This window comes from Adiantum capillus-veneris, chromosome 19, assembly GCF_014529385.1.
Source record: "Adiantum capillus-veneris isolate H3 chromosome 19, ASM1452938v2, whole genome shotgun sequence".
NCBI classification, from domain to species: domain Eukaryota; kingdom Viridiplantae; phylum Streptophyta; class Polypodiopsida; order Polypodiales; family Pteridaceae; genus Adiantum; species Adiantum capillus-veneris.
This window is the reverse complement of record NC_140949.1, coordinates 150,139,512-150,155,322: the sequence shown is the minus strand read 5'-3', so window position 1 is coordinate 150,155,322 and position 15,811 is coordinate 150,139,512. Positions and strand designations below refer to the sequence as shown.

General features: G+C 45.7%; 1 protein-coding gene across 3 annotated transcripts in view; it reads left to right on the top strand.

Annotated features, from left to right (window-relative positions):
• The window catches only part of LOC147435062 (aminopeptidase (DUF3754)), a 126,524-nt gene that overhangs the window by 58,490 nt on the left and 52,223 nt on the right, over window positions 1-15,811 (top strand). For all 3 annotated transcript variants that reach the window (XM_086491432.1, XM_086491430.1, XM_086491431.1), the window contains exons 5-6: window positions 6,599-6,703; window positions 6,783-6,854. In XM_086491432.1, coding sequence (XP_086347558.1) covers window positions 6,599-6,703; window positions 6,783-6,854 — 177 coding nt within the window. The remainder of the gene's footprint in view (window positions 1-6,598; window positions 6,704-6,782; window positions 6,855-15,811) is intronic.

The window sequence follows — 15,811 nt, the reverse complement described above, 5'->3', positions numbered from 1 at the left end:
TCTGTAGAAAGCTAACTTCCCCTTCTCCCTTGTTGCTATAATCTCTGGCATGACCTCTCTCATATGCGCAAGCTGTGAGAGCGTAAGATCATCTCCTAAAAAGATACCTGTTTTCTTGAGGGTTGGCCTCTTCTTTAAAAAGTCTTTCTTTTCTTCCATGGAGGGAAAGCGCAAAATGAGAGCCCGTCCTTTTGAACTCTCCCCATTACCTTCACTCTTCTTGCCCACTCTCCAAGCTTGTGTGTGCGAGGGCTTCTCCACCCCCATCATGGACATGAGGCTCTTCACCTCTTGGTCCACCTTATCTGAATCTTTTAGGCCGGTCACTCTCACGTGTAGAGCGCGTACCCTTCTTCGTTGTTCCTCTTCTAGTGTTTTGTTGATGATGTCGGGTGTAGTCGGAATTTCCTTGCCTTTTCCCTTCTTGACAACTTCAATCCATTTTTCAGCCTCGTCCATTTTCTTTTGCGTTTTGGAGAGAACCTCCACCCATGAGGTCTTCATTTCTCCTTCCTCCTTTATTTCTTTGACTTGTGCTCGTATACTATTCAGCTCGTCAATCATTGATGGCTGAATTTCCCCATCTTCAAGGCGTCTTCCCTCTTTGGTTTCGTCGAGTTCCTCCCGAAGGGCTGAGATGCTACTTTTTAAAGCTTGAATTTCATCCCGGAACTCCTTGCGTTCTAGTTCCCTCGCCTGTTCCTCCCTCTTTTTCCATTCAAGAATTAAATTCTTCTCTTTCTTCCACTCATCCATGTGGGCTTTGCATTCTTTCAACTCCTTTTCAATGGCTGTCATCCTCTTGCTTGTGACCATGTAGTGCGCCGTGTTAGGGAATAAAGGCCTAAGTGCCTTGTACTTATAACTTATAAGTTAAAAAGACTTATAAGTGAGGGGGCCCAAGTGTGAATGGCCCCCTAGTCACTTACTCATATACTCAAATATGAAGCCCAAAAGAACATTAGCGTGGTTTTTCCCAGATTTCAACGAGCTCTCTCTCTCTCTCTCACGTTTTCTCTGCGTGTGCTCTTTCTACGCCAATCTCCTCTTCTCCTTCACTCCCATTGCATAGGACAACAAGTGGGCTCTCTCTCCTGCTCCCCCACACATGGTATCAGAGCTTTAGGGTTTCCAAGAGAGCCATCTTCGCAACACAGATCAGAATTCTGTTTTTGCTCGCTGCGGGAAGGATATTCAACCGTTTTCGATCAACTCTGTCGCGAAGGGATCCTCTCACCGTGTAGAATCGACCTCCGGTGACAGTTTCCCCAAAATTAGGGTTTCAAAACCTGGCGAACAGCAGCCTATTTCTGCTGAAATTGACCAATTTCGGGGTCAATTTGATGCAATTTCATTAGGGCAAGTCTCACAGGTCAATCTTACAGGTGTTTCCACCAACGAGGTTCTGAAAATTCAGCAAAACAGGTGTTTACAGGTCTGATTTTTGCCCTAAAACAGGGAATTTCAGCAAGCAAATGATGTATACACCTTGTGGAAACCTTTGGTAAGGGTTTGGCAGTGAATGTACGCTGTTTTGGGGTGATTTCGCGTGAAATTTGCTCGCTGTTTTTCTGTAACAGCAAGCTGTTTTTTGCCCGATTGCGCACATTTGGGCGTGTTTAGGTCGGCAAAACAGGGTTTCAGTGTTTCCAATCACTCAGAATAGCTTCTAGCAGTGAAAGTGGCAATTTGTTGCACATTCGCAAGCTTGAAGGTGCCCATAACTTTGCTATATGGAAGAAGCAATGTTATAATGTGTTGTTGCAGAAGAAACAGGCGAAACCTATTAAGTTACAGGGTGTGAAACCGGTTGATATGGAGGTTGAAGAATGGGAAGAAGTGGACGAGTTGGCTCGCTCCACGATCATGCTTTCGGTGTCTGACAATTTACTCTTCAATGTAGAGAATGAACAGACAGCATGGGGCATGTGGAAGCGTTTAGACGAGTTGTATGCACAGCAGAGTGCTGCCAGTAAAGTGTATTGGCTCAAGAAGCTTATGGATCTCCGCATGAAGGAGGGCACGCACATGTCGGTGCACCTCAATGAATTCAATTCTATTTTCAGCCAACTGACAGAGCTGAAATTCACGATTGATGAGGAGTTCAAAGCTACTTTTCTGCTATGCACATTGCCCGAGAGTTGGGATGTATTCCGGACAGCTCTTAGTAACTCAAGTGCGTCACTTAAGTATGCAGATGTAGAGAGTTCTCTCTTGATGGAAGAGATGAACAGGAAGAACACCACAGGTGGGTCTTCTAATGCATTGCACTTGAGAGGCAGGTCTCAACAGAGGGAGAAATCTGACAGTAAGGACAGGGCACGCAGCAAATCTCGTAGGAAAGATGTTGTGTGTCATCATTGTGGAAAGAAAGGGCATTATAAACGGGAATGCTATGAGTGGAAGAAAGAGAAGAACAAGGGTGCTGAAACTGATGCAAGGGACAAGGGAAATGCCAAGAAGAGCACTGTGCTGATTGAGGAAATCAATGTTGCTAGTAGTTGTGACAGTGACAGCAGCACTGATGTACTCAATGCCTCTTCTGTGGATGCACATACCCTTGCTATGGGTTCTGATGTGGACATGCATACTTGGATTCTTGATTCAGGTGCCTCCTTTCATGTAACACCTCATAGGGATTGGTTTACACAGTACTCAGGTGAGGTGCAGGGCACTGTTTATTTGGGAGACAACTATGCATGTGACATTGCAGGTATTGGCAGTGTCCAGTTTTCCTTTGCTGATGGTATGACTTTTGTTTTGCACAAAGTGTGTCATGTGCCACAACTCAAGAAGAGTTTGATTAGTACAGGGCAGCTAGATGATGCAGGCTATCACACCACTTTTGGTGATAGCAAGTGGAAAATTTGTAAAGGGGCCCGGATTGTAGCCAAGGGTTGTAAATCGGACACTCTGTATCCTTTGCATGTATCTAGTGTGCGTGACCATGTTGTCGCCGTAACCGAGCAGCCAAGTGTTTCTTTGTGGCATGGCCGGTTGGGACACATGAGTAAGAGAGGAATGGAAACTCTGTCTCGTTGCGGTTATTTGCCGTGTTTGAGGTATGCTGATTTTTCTCATTGTGAGCACTGTATTTATGGTAAGCACAGTCAAACACCGCACAAAAGGTCACTTTCTTTGAAGTCTGACAGGTTAGACTTAGTGCATTCCGATGTATGTGAAATGCCACAGTTGTCCTTAGGGGGAAAGAAATATTTTGTCTCGTTTATCGATGATGCTACACGTAAGGTGTGGGTGTATCCAATACGTGCTAAAAGCGATGTTTTGGATACTTTCAAGAAGTTTCTTGCGTTTGTTGAGAATCAAACTGACAAGAAGCTTAGGTCTTTGCGCTCAGACAATGGGGGGGAGTATGTATCAAAAGCATTTATTGACTTTTGTGCTACTAAAGGTATTAAAAGAGAGCTCACGGCTCCTTTTAATCCCTCTCAGAATGGAGTTGCAGAGAGGTTGAACCGGACTATCCAAGAGAAAGTTCGGAGTATGCTGTCACATGCTGCATTACCTCATGGTTTTTGGGCAGAAGCTGTGTAAGCAGCTATTCACTTGATTAATCGCTCACCTAGCAAGGCTTTGGGTGGAAAGGTGCCTGAGGAGGTGTGGTCTGGCAAGCCACCCTCATATGCACATTTAAGAGTGTTTGGTTGTGAGGCCTATGTTCACATCCGGAGTGAACTGCGCACCAAACTAGAACCAAAGTCTCATAAATGCATTTTCCTAGGATATGGTGAGGATGGTGAAATGGGGTATAGATTATGGGATCCCGCATTACGGAAAATCATACGCAGCAATGATGTCATCTTCAATGAGAATTGCATGCACAAACAGCCCACAAAGGTCGAGGAAGTGCGCCGGGTTGTTTTTCGTGAAGATGTTACATATGGACAGCCAAGAAGGCCCAATGTTCAGCAGCCTTTACATGCTGAAAATGGTGCTGAAAATCAGCCATTAGCTGCTGAAAATCAGCCCCAACAAGTTGCCATTGATGCACCACAGGTAGAGGAACATGTTGATGCTCCTAGACCGCCCGTTGTTGCGATGCAACCGGCTGAACAGCCTGCTGTTTTTGATGGTTTACAGGCTGAAAATCCACCTGTTATGGATCATTGGGTGCGTAGGTCTACTCGGGTGACAAGGCCCCCCGATAGATATGAACCGTCTTTGGACTATGTCATGCTTACTGATTGTGGTGAGCCGTCTTGCTATAAAGAGGCTATGCAACGTGAAGACAGTAAGAAATGGTTCAAAGCAATGGTTTCGGAAATGCAGTCTTTGGAGAAAAACCATACATGGGACTTGGTTGATTTGCCTAAAGGGCATAAGGCTCTGCCATGTAAATGGGTTTACAAGACCAAGGTCACATCTGATGCTTCTTCTAAGTACAAGGCATGTTTGGTTGCTAAAGGGTACAAGCAAAAGCATGGTGTGGATTTTGATGAGATTTTTTCTCCTGTTGTAAAGCTTGCCACATTACGTCTTGTTTTAGGCCTGGTTGCTTCTGAAGATATGGAGTTAAAGCAAATGGATGTCAAAACAGCGTTTTTGCATGGCGATTTGCTTGAGATGATCTATATGATGCAGCCAGAAGGTTTTGTGTCAAAGGGGCAAGAGAAGAAAGTATGTAGACTCTTGAAGAGCTTGTATGGTTTGAAACAGTCTCCCCGTGCATGGTATCACAAGTTTGATACATTCATGAGGTCTCAAGGATACAAAAGAAGTAATTCTGATCACTGTTTGTATATCAAAACGGCAAGTGATGGATCTCTTCTATTGCTGATTTTGTATGTTGATGACATGCTTATTGCAGGTAACAATGTCACGGAGTTGGATGCACTACAGCAAAGCTTAAAGAATCGCTTTGACATGAAGGATCTTGGTGATGCTAATCATATTTTGGGCATGCGTATCTCTCGAGATAGAACTAACAGGCATCTGTATCTATCTCAACGAGATTATGTTAATAAGGTGCTACATCGTTTTCATATGGATGGGGGAAAGGCACTTGGTACTCCGCTGCCTCCATATGTAAAACTGACTGCACATGACTGCCCAAACACAGATGATATGCGGGCTGAAATGGCCAAGATTCCTTATGCATCAGCCGTTGGCAGTTTGATGTATGCTATGGTTGCTACACGTCCGGACATTGCATTTGCAGTGGGAGTGGTAAGCAGGTACATGAGCAATCCTGGCAAAAAGCATTGGGAAGCAGTGAAGTGTATCTTGAGATACTTGAAAGGCACTAAAGACTTGTGCATTTGTTTTGGGAAGAGTGAGACATCTGTGCATGGCTTTACAGATGCAGATTTTGCTGGACATCCAGATTGCAGGAAGTCTACCTCTGGATATGTGTTTACATTCACAGGAGGTGCAGTTTCTTGGATTTCTAGACTGCAAAAATGTGTTGCTTTGTCTACCACTGAAGCTGAGTATGTGGCTGCCACTGAGGCATGCAAAGAAGCTTTGTGGCTCATGCGTTTGGTAGAAGAGCTTGGCATTAAGTCACCGGTTCCTGTGCTACACTGTGATAGTCAGAGTGCTATTATGCTTGCAAGGAATCCTGTTTTTCATGCCAAGACAAAGCACATAGAGGTGAAGTATCATTTTATCAGGAGTGTGCTTGATGACAAGAGCATTACACTTGTCAAGTGCACACAGATGACAATCCTGCAGATCTTTTGACCAAGAGTCTTCCAGCAGAGCGGTTTGCATATTGCCGTCAGATGATGGGTGTTCAATGAGTAAGTGCAGGATCAGCTGTTGTATCATAGTTAGCTGATTCTTTGATCTCCCAAGGTACATTGCCTTTAGGTGGGAGGTTGTTAGGGAATAAAGGCGTAAGTGCCTTGTACTTATAACTTATAAGTTAAAAAGACTTATAAGTGAGGGGGCCCAAGTGTGAATGGCTCCCTAGTCACTTACTCATATACTCAAATATGAAGCCCAAAAGAACAATAGCGTGGTTTTTCCCAGATTTCAACGAGCTCTCTCTCTCTCTCTCTCACGTTTTCTCTGCGTGTGCTCTTTCTGCGCCAATCTCCTCTTCTCCTTCACTCCCATTGCATAGGACAGCAAGTGGGCTCTCTCTCCTGCTCCCCCACACGCCGCCATTTGTCTTGCCTTGTTTGTTTCACTTTCTGAGAGAGAGGAGAGAGCAACCTATACGCACCGCATTATGCATACATATGTTTCCCCATTCAGCCTACATGGCATGTGTTTGCTTTCTGTATGTGTCAATTTGCAATTTCTGTGAGCTCTGCAGTTTCCAAATTCCTTGCAAATAAATCCCTGCAGGTCTGCGGGCTGAAAATCTACGGGCTCGCTGTCACAGCAGCCGATGGGCGGGCTGAAAATCTACGGGCGCGCTGTCACAGCAGCAAATGGGCGGGAGGTGGGGGGAGTTTGTGCGCGCTGTCACAGCAGCAGGTGGGCGGGGGGTGGGAGAAACTTGTGCGTGCTGTCACAGCAGCAAGTGGAGGGGGAGGATCCGCAGCGTGAGAGAGAGAGAGAGAGAGAGAGAGAGAGAGAGAGAGAGAGAGAGAGAGAGAGAGAGAGAGAGATTTAGATTTGTTCTCAGATTATGGAGAAGAGTAACTATAAGCTTCTAAGTGAAGAGGAGGTGGAAATAGCAACGTCAGGGCAATATCTCCTGAACTTGCCAATTGCAGTTGATTCCTCAAAGGTGTCAGTTCACTTGACTTTCGTTTCTTTGCGGAATACAATTTCTCTGTTGTTAGCTGACTGATTATATGTGTTTGCAGCTTGATAGTAAGTTGTTTTCCAAATATTTTGCAGACAACCCAAGGGATGGCCTTCCTACATTTGCAAATCAGGTATATGCTTTTGTGTTGGTCTTCTTTAGAACGTGGAAACATATTGGTTAATAATAGAGTTATACATAGCTACAAAGGATTCTTTTCATAGGGGCTACCGGAGAAAAGCAGAGAAGCTAGCTTTGAATTCTGTATGTGGACTAAGGTGCTCACTTTGTTCTGGAGTCAAATAATGATTACAAGCATCATGTTTAATCATAGAGTCATAGTTGGCTACTGAGGAATTTTCCATAGAGACTTATAGAAGAATACAGAGCATTGAATTTTGTATGTGGACTAATGTGATCATCCTGTTATAGAGTCAAATAGTAATTACAAACATGCAATTTGTCTATAATAAAGTCGACTTCTTTGAATCATTCCTATCTTAACAGGGTTAAACTTACATAAAGGATTATGAAACTTTATTTTCTAGTGGAGTTTTTGGAAGCATTTTTCTTTCTTTGTTAAGAGTTGGCTACAAAGGAAGTCTTATACAACGGAACTACAAAGTTACACTACCTGTTCTCGTGGCAATATTGGAGTAGACTTTTTTTGTTGTGGAGCTGCAAACACGATGCACTTGATGTGAGAGTAAAGATAGGGGCACAGCCCATAGTTACAAGGAATGGCCATTTGCAGGTCTTTGTTCCCCGTTCCGGTTCCAACTTCTCGTTCCAAATCCCCATTCCGTGTTTCAGACGTGAGTATCCGTAACAGGGAATGACATTTATGCTCATTGTCGTTCCCCGTTCCTCGTTCTGGGAACTACGGCACAGTCTCTGTAGTTGGGGCTATATACGTCTAATAGCTCTGTATGGTGCTATGCTGATTTTTTTTCTGGCAGGGACCTTATACCCTTGTCATTCTCAAAAGCAGGCATTTTCACTATTGACAAATGCCACACTATTCAAGATGGCACTGCAACAAACTCTAGGATTTTTCTGTATGGAAGCAGGTCGAATGATCACTTTATGGAAAAGTTGTGAGAAGACAGTAGGATGCATGCCATTGTATGCTTAAAAGGGAACGTCTAACACTTGAGGCAATTGTATACATGGGAAGAGCTTATGAGTGACGACTTTATTGTTGCTTTGTGATTTTCTGCAAAGCTTTTGAATAGCGCGGTAAGGGACATTGATAAGGCTCTAAGACATGTGAGTGCCGAGTGAGCTCACTTGGGGGATCATCCCACTATCTTATATGGCAAGTAGTAGAGTACTGCAGGCCATTTCTTCGTATTGTAGGGGTAAATATCTGTTATTGTGTGCTACCGTGCTTTACGAGGTTCACAATTGCCCATACAGCAAGCCATGAGCAATCTTGCAACGAACCAATGACTGCTGATATGTCTTGGTGAGTTTGGGTTTGACAGGTATAATCGAGGACGATCACTCTTTTTTAAGAGGGAGATATGTGACATGATGATGAAGTGGCAGTCATGTATTGTAAGGACATGCTGCTGACATGGAAACTCTACCAACACAGGCTGTATGGATGCTATCTTGCTGATATGGCAGGCGGTATGGATGCTGTTTGCTGATGTGGTAGCATCGCAGTTGCACTTGAGTGAGAACCTATGTGGGTTAAGAGTCAACAAGTTGCTCTTATGGATAACTTATATTAAGTGTCGTTTTTGGATGCCTTCTCACATCTAGGACTTGTAAATAAGACGCTGGTGTGCAAGCTGGGACCAGATTCTTCTGAGAGTGGTACCACTCTTCCAGCACAGAGCCTTGTACTTTGCCTTAATAAGCAATGAAGAAGTACTACCAGGGAGGTCTAGTTGAGGGCCAGTGATCTTTCGAGGAGAAATCCAGTCGTTTGTCTTGTCACTTGAAGTGTTCAGCTTTGTACTGAAGTGATAAGGCTCATGAATTTTTTCAAGTTCAGTTACCCTTGAGCACCTCTCTTTGTAATCTGATCCTTGTCTCTCTACACTCCTCATCATACCAACTGTTCTGAGGCATGCTCCCAGATCGTCTGTGTGTAGGCTGGCTGTGGGGATATGCCTCTGATGCTGCATCATGGAGCGTCTGTGTCAGAATCTGGGTGAGCTCATGTAGTGGCCATTCTGGCTCCTGAGGCTTGAGTGCACAGCTGCCTGTATACTCATCAATGTACACTAGATCCGTCTCCCTCGTGAATGTATACCGAGTATGTGTGGAGACCCTCTCAATGGAGCTGTGCTGAACTGGAACGATAGAGTGAAAGACAAGATAGCATGATCGACTGCTACCCCAACTGGCCTAGTTCCCACCCTGAAATCTTGAAAGGAAGGAATGAGTCCTGGAAGAGCCATAACATAATCCACTGCGCCATGCTGATGTGGAAAGCATGTTAAACCACTTGTTGCAGGGAATCTTTGTAGGCCATTCAAAATGGCCAATCCATGTGCAGTCCCCATATCAATCAAGTATCTGCTATACTTAGTGTGCTCCTCATCCTGTGACAATCTAGACAGGCCCATTTCTGTGATATCAAGCTCTCGCATCAACTCCTCTGAGGTATCATAGAATACTGTCTGGTGATGGGCAGTCCTAGCATTGAAATCCCCCAAGATAATAACGTCGCCTTCCCTAGAAAACTCCCATATATCATCATCCAAAATAGAGAAGGGGGAATGGCACCTAGGTGATGCATATACTGACGTACTAGGAGGGAAATAGCAAATAGCGATGTAGAGGTATCTGTCTGTCTTTGCCTTCAGTCTCACCCACATATACCCAGCATGCTCATCCTTTCGAGCTGTATGTATTAGAGGTTGTAACTTCTTCGTGAATAAGACTGCCACTCCTTGTGGACCTCGTCCTTTGTGCTTTGATCGAGTCTGCTGTCTACAAGCTGTCTCCCATCTGTATGCGCTCATGTGGGGCATGGATTGCCTCGGGGCTTGATGCGTCTTAGAGTAGAAAATGATGTCCCTCCCTGTGAAACTATCCTCAAAGGCCCCTACATCAAGGCACAAAGATCCATTACAATTCCATGTAGCCACTTTGAGTGTGTCCCACAGGTCTCTCGCCATCATGTGGGGCGCTTCTCCAGAATAACCACTCTTCCATCCCTGTAGAAGGCCACTTTCTCCTTTTCTCGAGCTGTTATTATCTCGGACATAACTTCTTTCATATGAGCGAGTTGTGAGAGTGTGAAGTCATCACCAAGGAATATGCCCGTTTTCTTTAGTGAAGGACGCTTCTTCAAGAAGTCCTTTGCCTCCATGGATGGGAAACACATGATTAGAGCTTCTCCTTTGAAGTCTTCCCATTTCCTTGTGACTTTTTCCCTACCCTTCATGCCTTTGTATGAGTAGCCTCACTACTCATCATGCGGAGAAGTTCTTTGACCCTTCCTTCCACATCATCTCGGTCTTTTTAGACCGGTTACTCGTACATGCAAGCTCTAGTCTTCCTTCGCTGCTCTTCTTCTAAAGTCATGCTGATGATTGTAGGAGTGGGGATAGATGTGGTTTCTTTCTCTTTCCCTTTCTTAGCGACTTCTATCCATTTCTCGGCGTCATCCGCCTTCTTTTGTGTCTTCGTGATCACATCCACCCACGGGGATGTCTTTGCCACATTTTGTTTCTCTTCCTCTTTGATAATCCGTACCTGTTCCTTGATGACCTTGATTTCCTCTATCACCAAGGGCTGGAATTCACCTTCTTCTAGTCCACTGCTTGCTCTATCAACAAGCTCTCGCTTGAGGGCTGAGACATCGTCTTTGATTGGTTGTGAATCCGCCTTAAGTGCTTGTATCTCTACGTGCAGGTCCTCTTTCTCCTTCTTCCATTGCGCAGAGAGAGAGAGAGAGAGAGAGAGAGAGAGAGAGAGAGAGAGAGAGAGAGAGAGAGAGAGAGAGATAGATAGAGAGAGATAGATATGTGAAATGAAATGAAATGAAATGTAATATTAACGTCTTCAAAATGCCAAAATGACCTATGAGACCCAAAGGTTACATGTGGTGAATCTAATACCAGGTCTGGGTACAAAAAGTACAAAGAATTGAAAAGAAAATAGTGGGTAAGAGCTGATACAAGGGGAATACAAAGGGTGAGCTGATACAATGGAGCTCTCTGACAGTCGAGGCATCATATACATATACATCAGTATCCAAAAGGCCATATAGATTCAATGTCCTCCAAGGTAGCCACTCTGTCAGGATGGCTCCTATGTCGCGCCAGTATGGTATGGATCCTCTGTCGCAGTTTGCGTCGATATCGAGAGGGCCCCCTCATCCTTGGGCGACGGGACCGCCCCAACTCTATCGCCTGATCAAGCAGTATGCTTCTGGTGCCTCTGGTGTTGTTATGCTGTTGGGGCTGCTCGGACTCCTCTATCTGTGATTGAAAGAAATCTGTAATCTTCCGCTGTTGTTGGATCTCTCTCATTGTGCCCCTCTTCAAGAGGTCCTCTCTGTGTTTGTGAATCTCCAGTAAGTATAATCCGAGGCATTTCTGATCCTGGTATCTCATGACTCTAGAAAGTGGCCCAAAACCCTCTTTGAATAGATAGTGAAAGCGGCCTCGTATCTCATAGTATACTGGGCAGTGACATATGTAATGTAGCTCTGTCTCTGGCTCTATTTGGCACACCTGACAAATCCTGGACTCAGCGAATACTCCTCTAAATCTGCCCGTCTCTATCTCTAGTTGATGTGAGGATGTGCGTATCTGACCAATAGCACATCGTATCCCGTGGGATAGATGAGTGTCCATGTATCCTGGTCTGATCACAAAACCATCCTCCGTGAGTTGGAGAAGATGCTCTCTATAGAAAGTCATCTTCGTACCTAGCTCATGTGTAGGTTGTATCCATGTCCTCTTTGTATCCAGCCGAATCAAGTCGTGTGATGAGCTTGGTAATCTCTGCCCTAGTGAGGGAGATGGAGGGTGCATCCAAAGAGTACTGAAATGGGGGTAGCTGATCCATACTAAAGCCATGTAATTGAAACCAAGATGCCATCTTTGCATACCAACATGATCTATCTCCTTGCAATGCCAGCTGTCGTGAAGACTCTAGTGCTAATCAAGCATATCTGTCTGTAGGGAGGGCCCAAGTGATATGCATAAATGAAACCGATCAAGTGAGTGCCTCCACTACCAATGGAGGAGCAGCAAGCTCCGCCCTAATAATGTCATGTGGTACTGATGCCTTGGCCCTAATCATTCGGGAAATCATAGACACCAAGGGCTTCTCGACACATCTCCATCCATCAGTACTGCCAGCTCTGCTAGGATGATCAACTGAGGGGCCCCATATCTCCACTCCGTACAGCATGGCCGAAGTGATCAAAGTGTCAAAAGAGCCAAAGCTTTGTCCGAGGTTCCTGGAACTGAACCTGCGAACATATCCTCTCAAGTCTCCCCAATGCTGCATAGGCTCTGGTTAATCGCGTATCTGCTGCACGCCTCAGGGAAAATACTGGACCATTGAAAACCGCCCCAAGATAAGTGTATGTATTTGCATACTCCATAGTCTCTTGACAATATGTAAAAGTGGGGGCGGACCTCCTTACCCACTGCGCCGTGGTGTTAAACACCATTACCTTGGTCTTACCAAGGTTCACAGACAATCCACTGTCCGGTGCAAATACATGCAATGCATCCAAATAACGTTGCATCCCCTCTGGAGAATATGAGAGCAGCACAATATCATCAGCATATAATAGCAACGGAATCCATGTCCCTGCAAGCTGAGCACCTCTATCACCCTCTGCTTGTACATAATCTGAAAACTCATCTACATATACCCCAAAGAGAGTCGGAGATAGGGGACAACCTTGCTTCACCCCAATGGTGGAGTGAACCATGGCGGACATGCCCTGAGTAGTGCATACCTGTCCTACCACTGTCCTGTATAAAGCTAAGATCCCCCAGATCAGCTCTGTGGGCACCCCCATGTATTGCAATCTGCGTATGAGTCTGGCTCGTGGCACTGTATCAAAGGCTTTGCAGAAATCCACAAAGCTACAATATATCCTCCTGCCATGGTGTCTACCCTCCTCTAATGGCTCTGAGTGTCAAAATCTGGTCAAGATTTGAGAAGCCTCTCCTGAACCCTGTCTGTCCTGCTGCCCGTATGCCCTCTCTCTCTGCCCATCCACTCAACTCATGCTCCAGAATTGATGCATATAGCCTAGCCAGAGTGTGACCAACCATGATGGTTCGGTAATTCCCAGGAAGCATCCCGACTTGAAGATAGGCACAATAGTGGACATACTCCAAGTCTCAGGGAAACCCTCGTATATGGCTCTATTAAACATCATGGAAAGAGTCTCTGCAAGCATATCTCGGGCATGGATAAAGTGCACTGCTACTAGACCATCATGATCCTGTGCTCTTCCTGTCTTCATCTTGTCAATGGCTTTCCTTACCTCTCAGAAGTAAAGAAAGTACTTGTTTCTGGAGGGTCAGGCAAAGGTGGCTGCCCCGATGCTGTATAGAGAGATGTAGCATATTCCCCCCATGTCTCTGTGGAAGTGATGGGTTGGCGGTGGAGAGTGCTCATCGAAAAGCCTCCATGCCTCACTAGAGTCCTGACTCATAAACAACTAATACAGATCACGCTCTAGTTGAGATAGGTAAGCCCTCTTCTTTCGTCACACTAGGCGGTGAAAGATAATCCGTGAGGGTCTATGTATAGTAGTACCCATGAGCGCCTCCCTCTGTAATCTGATCCTCGTCTCTCTACACTGCTCATCATACCAACTGTTCTGAGGCATGCTCCCATATCGTCTGCGTGCAGGCTGGCTGTGGGGATACGCCTCTGATGTTGCATCGTGGAGCGTCTCTGTCAGAATCTGGGTGAGCTCATCTAGTGGTCGTCCTGGCTCCTGAGTGCATAGCTTCTTATTTATCTCATCAGTGTATACGGGATCCGTCTCCCTCATGAAGGTATACCGAGTACGTGTGGAGGCCTCTCCCAATGAAGCTGTGTTGAACTGGAACGATAGAGTGAAAAACAAGAAAGCATGATCAACTGCTACCAACTAGCCTAGTTCCCACCATGAAATCCTAAAAGGAAGGAATGAGTCTTGGTAGAGCCATAACATAATCCACTGTACTAGCGCCATGCCGATGTGGAAAGCATGTAAAACCACCTGCTGTGCAGGGAATCTCTGTAGGCCATTCAAAATGGCCAATCCATGTGCAGTCCCCATATCGATCAAGTATTTGCCATACTCAGTGTGCTCCTCATCCCGTGATAATCTAGACAGGCCCATTTCTGTAATATCAAGCTCTCGCATCAACTCCTCTGAGGTATCATAAAATATTGTCTGGTGATGGGCAGTCCTAGCATTGAAATCCCCCAAGATAATAATGTCGCCATCTCTGGAAAACTCCCATATATCATCATCCAAAATAGAGAAGGGGGACTGTCCTCTTGGTGATGCATATGCTGACATACTAGGAGGGAAATAGGAAATAGCGATGTAGAGATATCTGCCTGTCCCTGCCTTCAGTCTCACCCACATGTACCTAGCATGCTCATCCGTCCGAGCTATATGTATGAGACACTGTAGCTCCTCCTTGAATAAGACTGCCACTCCTCATGAACCTCGTCCTCTGTGCTCTGATCGAGTCTCCTATCTGCAAGTTGTCTCCCATCTGTATCCGCTCACATGGGGCATGGATTGCCCCGGGGCTTGATGCGTCTCAGAGTAGAAAATGGTGTCTCTCCCTGTGAAACTATCCTCAAAGGCCCCTACATCAAGGCGTAAAGATCCATTACAATTCCATGTAGCCACTCTGAGTGCGGTCCCACAGGTCTCGCACCGTCATGCGGGGCGCTTCTTCAGAATAACCACTCGTCCATCCCTGTAGATGGCCACTTTCCCCTTCTCTCGAGCTGTCATTATCTCGAGCATAACTTCTTTCATATGAGCAAGCTGTGTGAGTGTGAGGTCATCTCCAAGAAATATGGCCGTTTTCTTTAGTGTAGGACGCTTCTTCAGGAAGTCCTTTGCCTCCATGGATGGGAAGCGCATGATTAGAGCTCTTTCCTTTGAAGTCTCCCCATTTCCTTGTGTCTTCTTCCCTACCCTCCATGACTTTGTATGAGTAGCCTCACTACCCATCACGCGGAGAAGTTCTTTGACTTCCCCTTCCACATCATCTCGGTGTTTTAGACCAGTTATTCGTATGTGCAGAGCTCTAGTCTTCCTTTGTTGCTCTTCTTCTAAAGTCATGTTGATGATTGTAGGAGTGGGGATAGATGTGATTTCTTTCCCTTTCCCTTTCTTAGCGACTTCTATCCATTTCTCGGCCTCATCCGCCTTCTTCTGTGTCTTCGTGATTACATCCACCCTTGAAGACGTCTTTGCCCCATTCTGTTTCTCTTCCTCTTTGATCATCCGTACCTGTTCCTTGATGACTTTGATTTCCTCGATCACCGAGGGCTGGAACTCACCTTCCGTTAGTCCGTTGCTTGCTCTATCAGCAAGCTCTCGCTTGAGGGCTGAGATCTCTTCTTTGAGTGCTTGTGAACCCGCCTTAAATGCTTGTGTCTCTACGTGCAGGTCCTCTTTCTCCTTCTGTCATTGGGTGCCTTCGTTGAGGAACATTTGAAGAAGGTTTGCCTTCTCCTTCCACCATCCTTCCATCTCTGCTGTCCACTCCTTCATCTCCCTTTCCACTTGTGTTATCCGCTTGTTTGTAGGCATGAAGGTTGCCTACGTACGGGACTTGCAAACTGGTGAACCGCTCATGACCTCCATCCTACCTTTTCTTCTACCATGAGGTGTGTTGCACAGTCGTTGGTCTGCTGCTGGTCGATGCACCCTATTTGAAGCGCGCACGAGCCGTAGGGGTTTCAGAGCAGCAACCAGTTACCACCTGCGCGCAGCGCGAGTACATGGCAGGAGAAGTTCACGCCATCAAGCTGAGAGAGAGAGAGAGAGAGAGAGAGAGAGAGAGAGAGAGAGAGAGAGAGAGAGAGAGAGAGAGAGAGAGCGAGGGGTGGGGAGAAAGGCCGAGGGTAGAT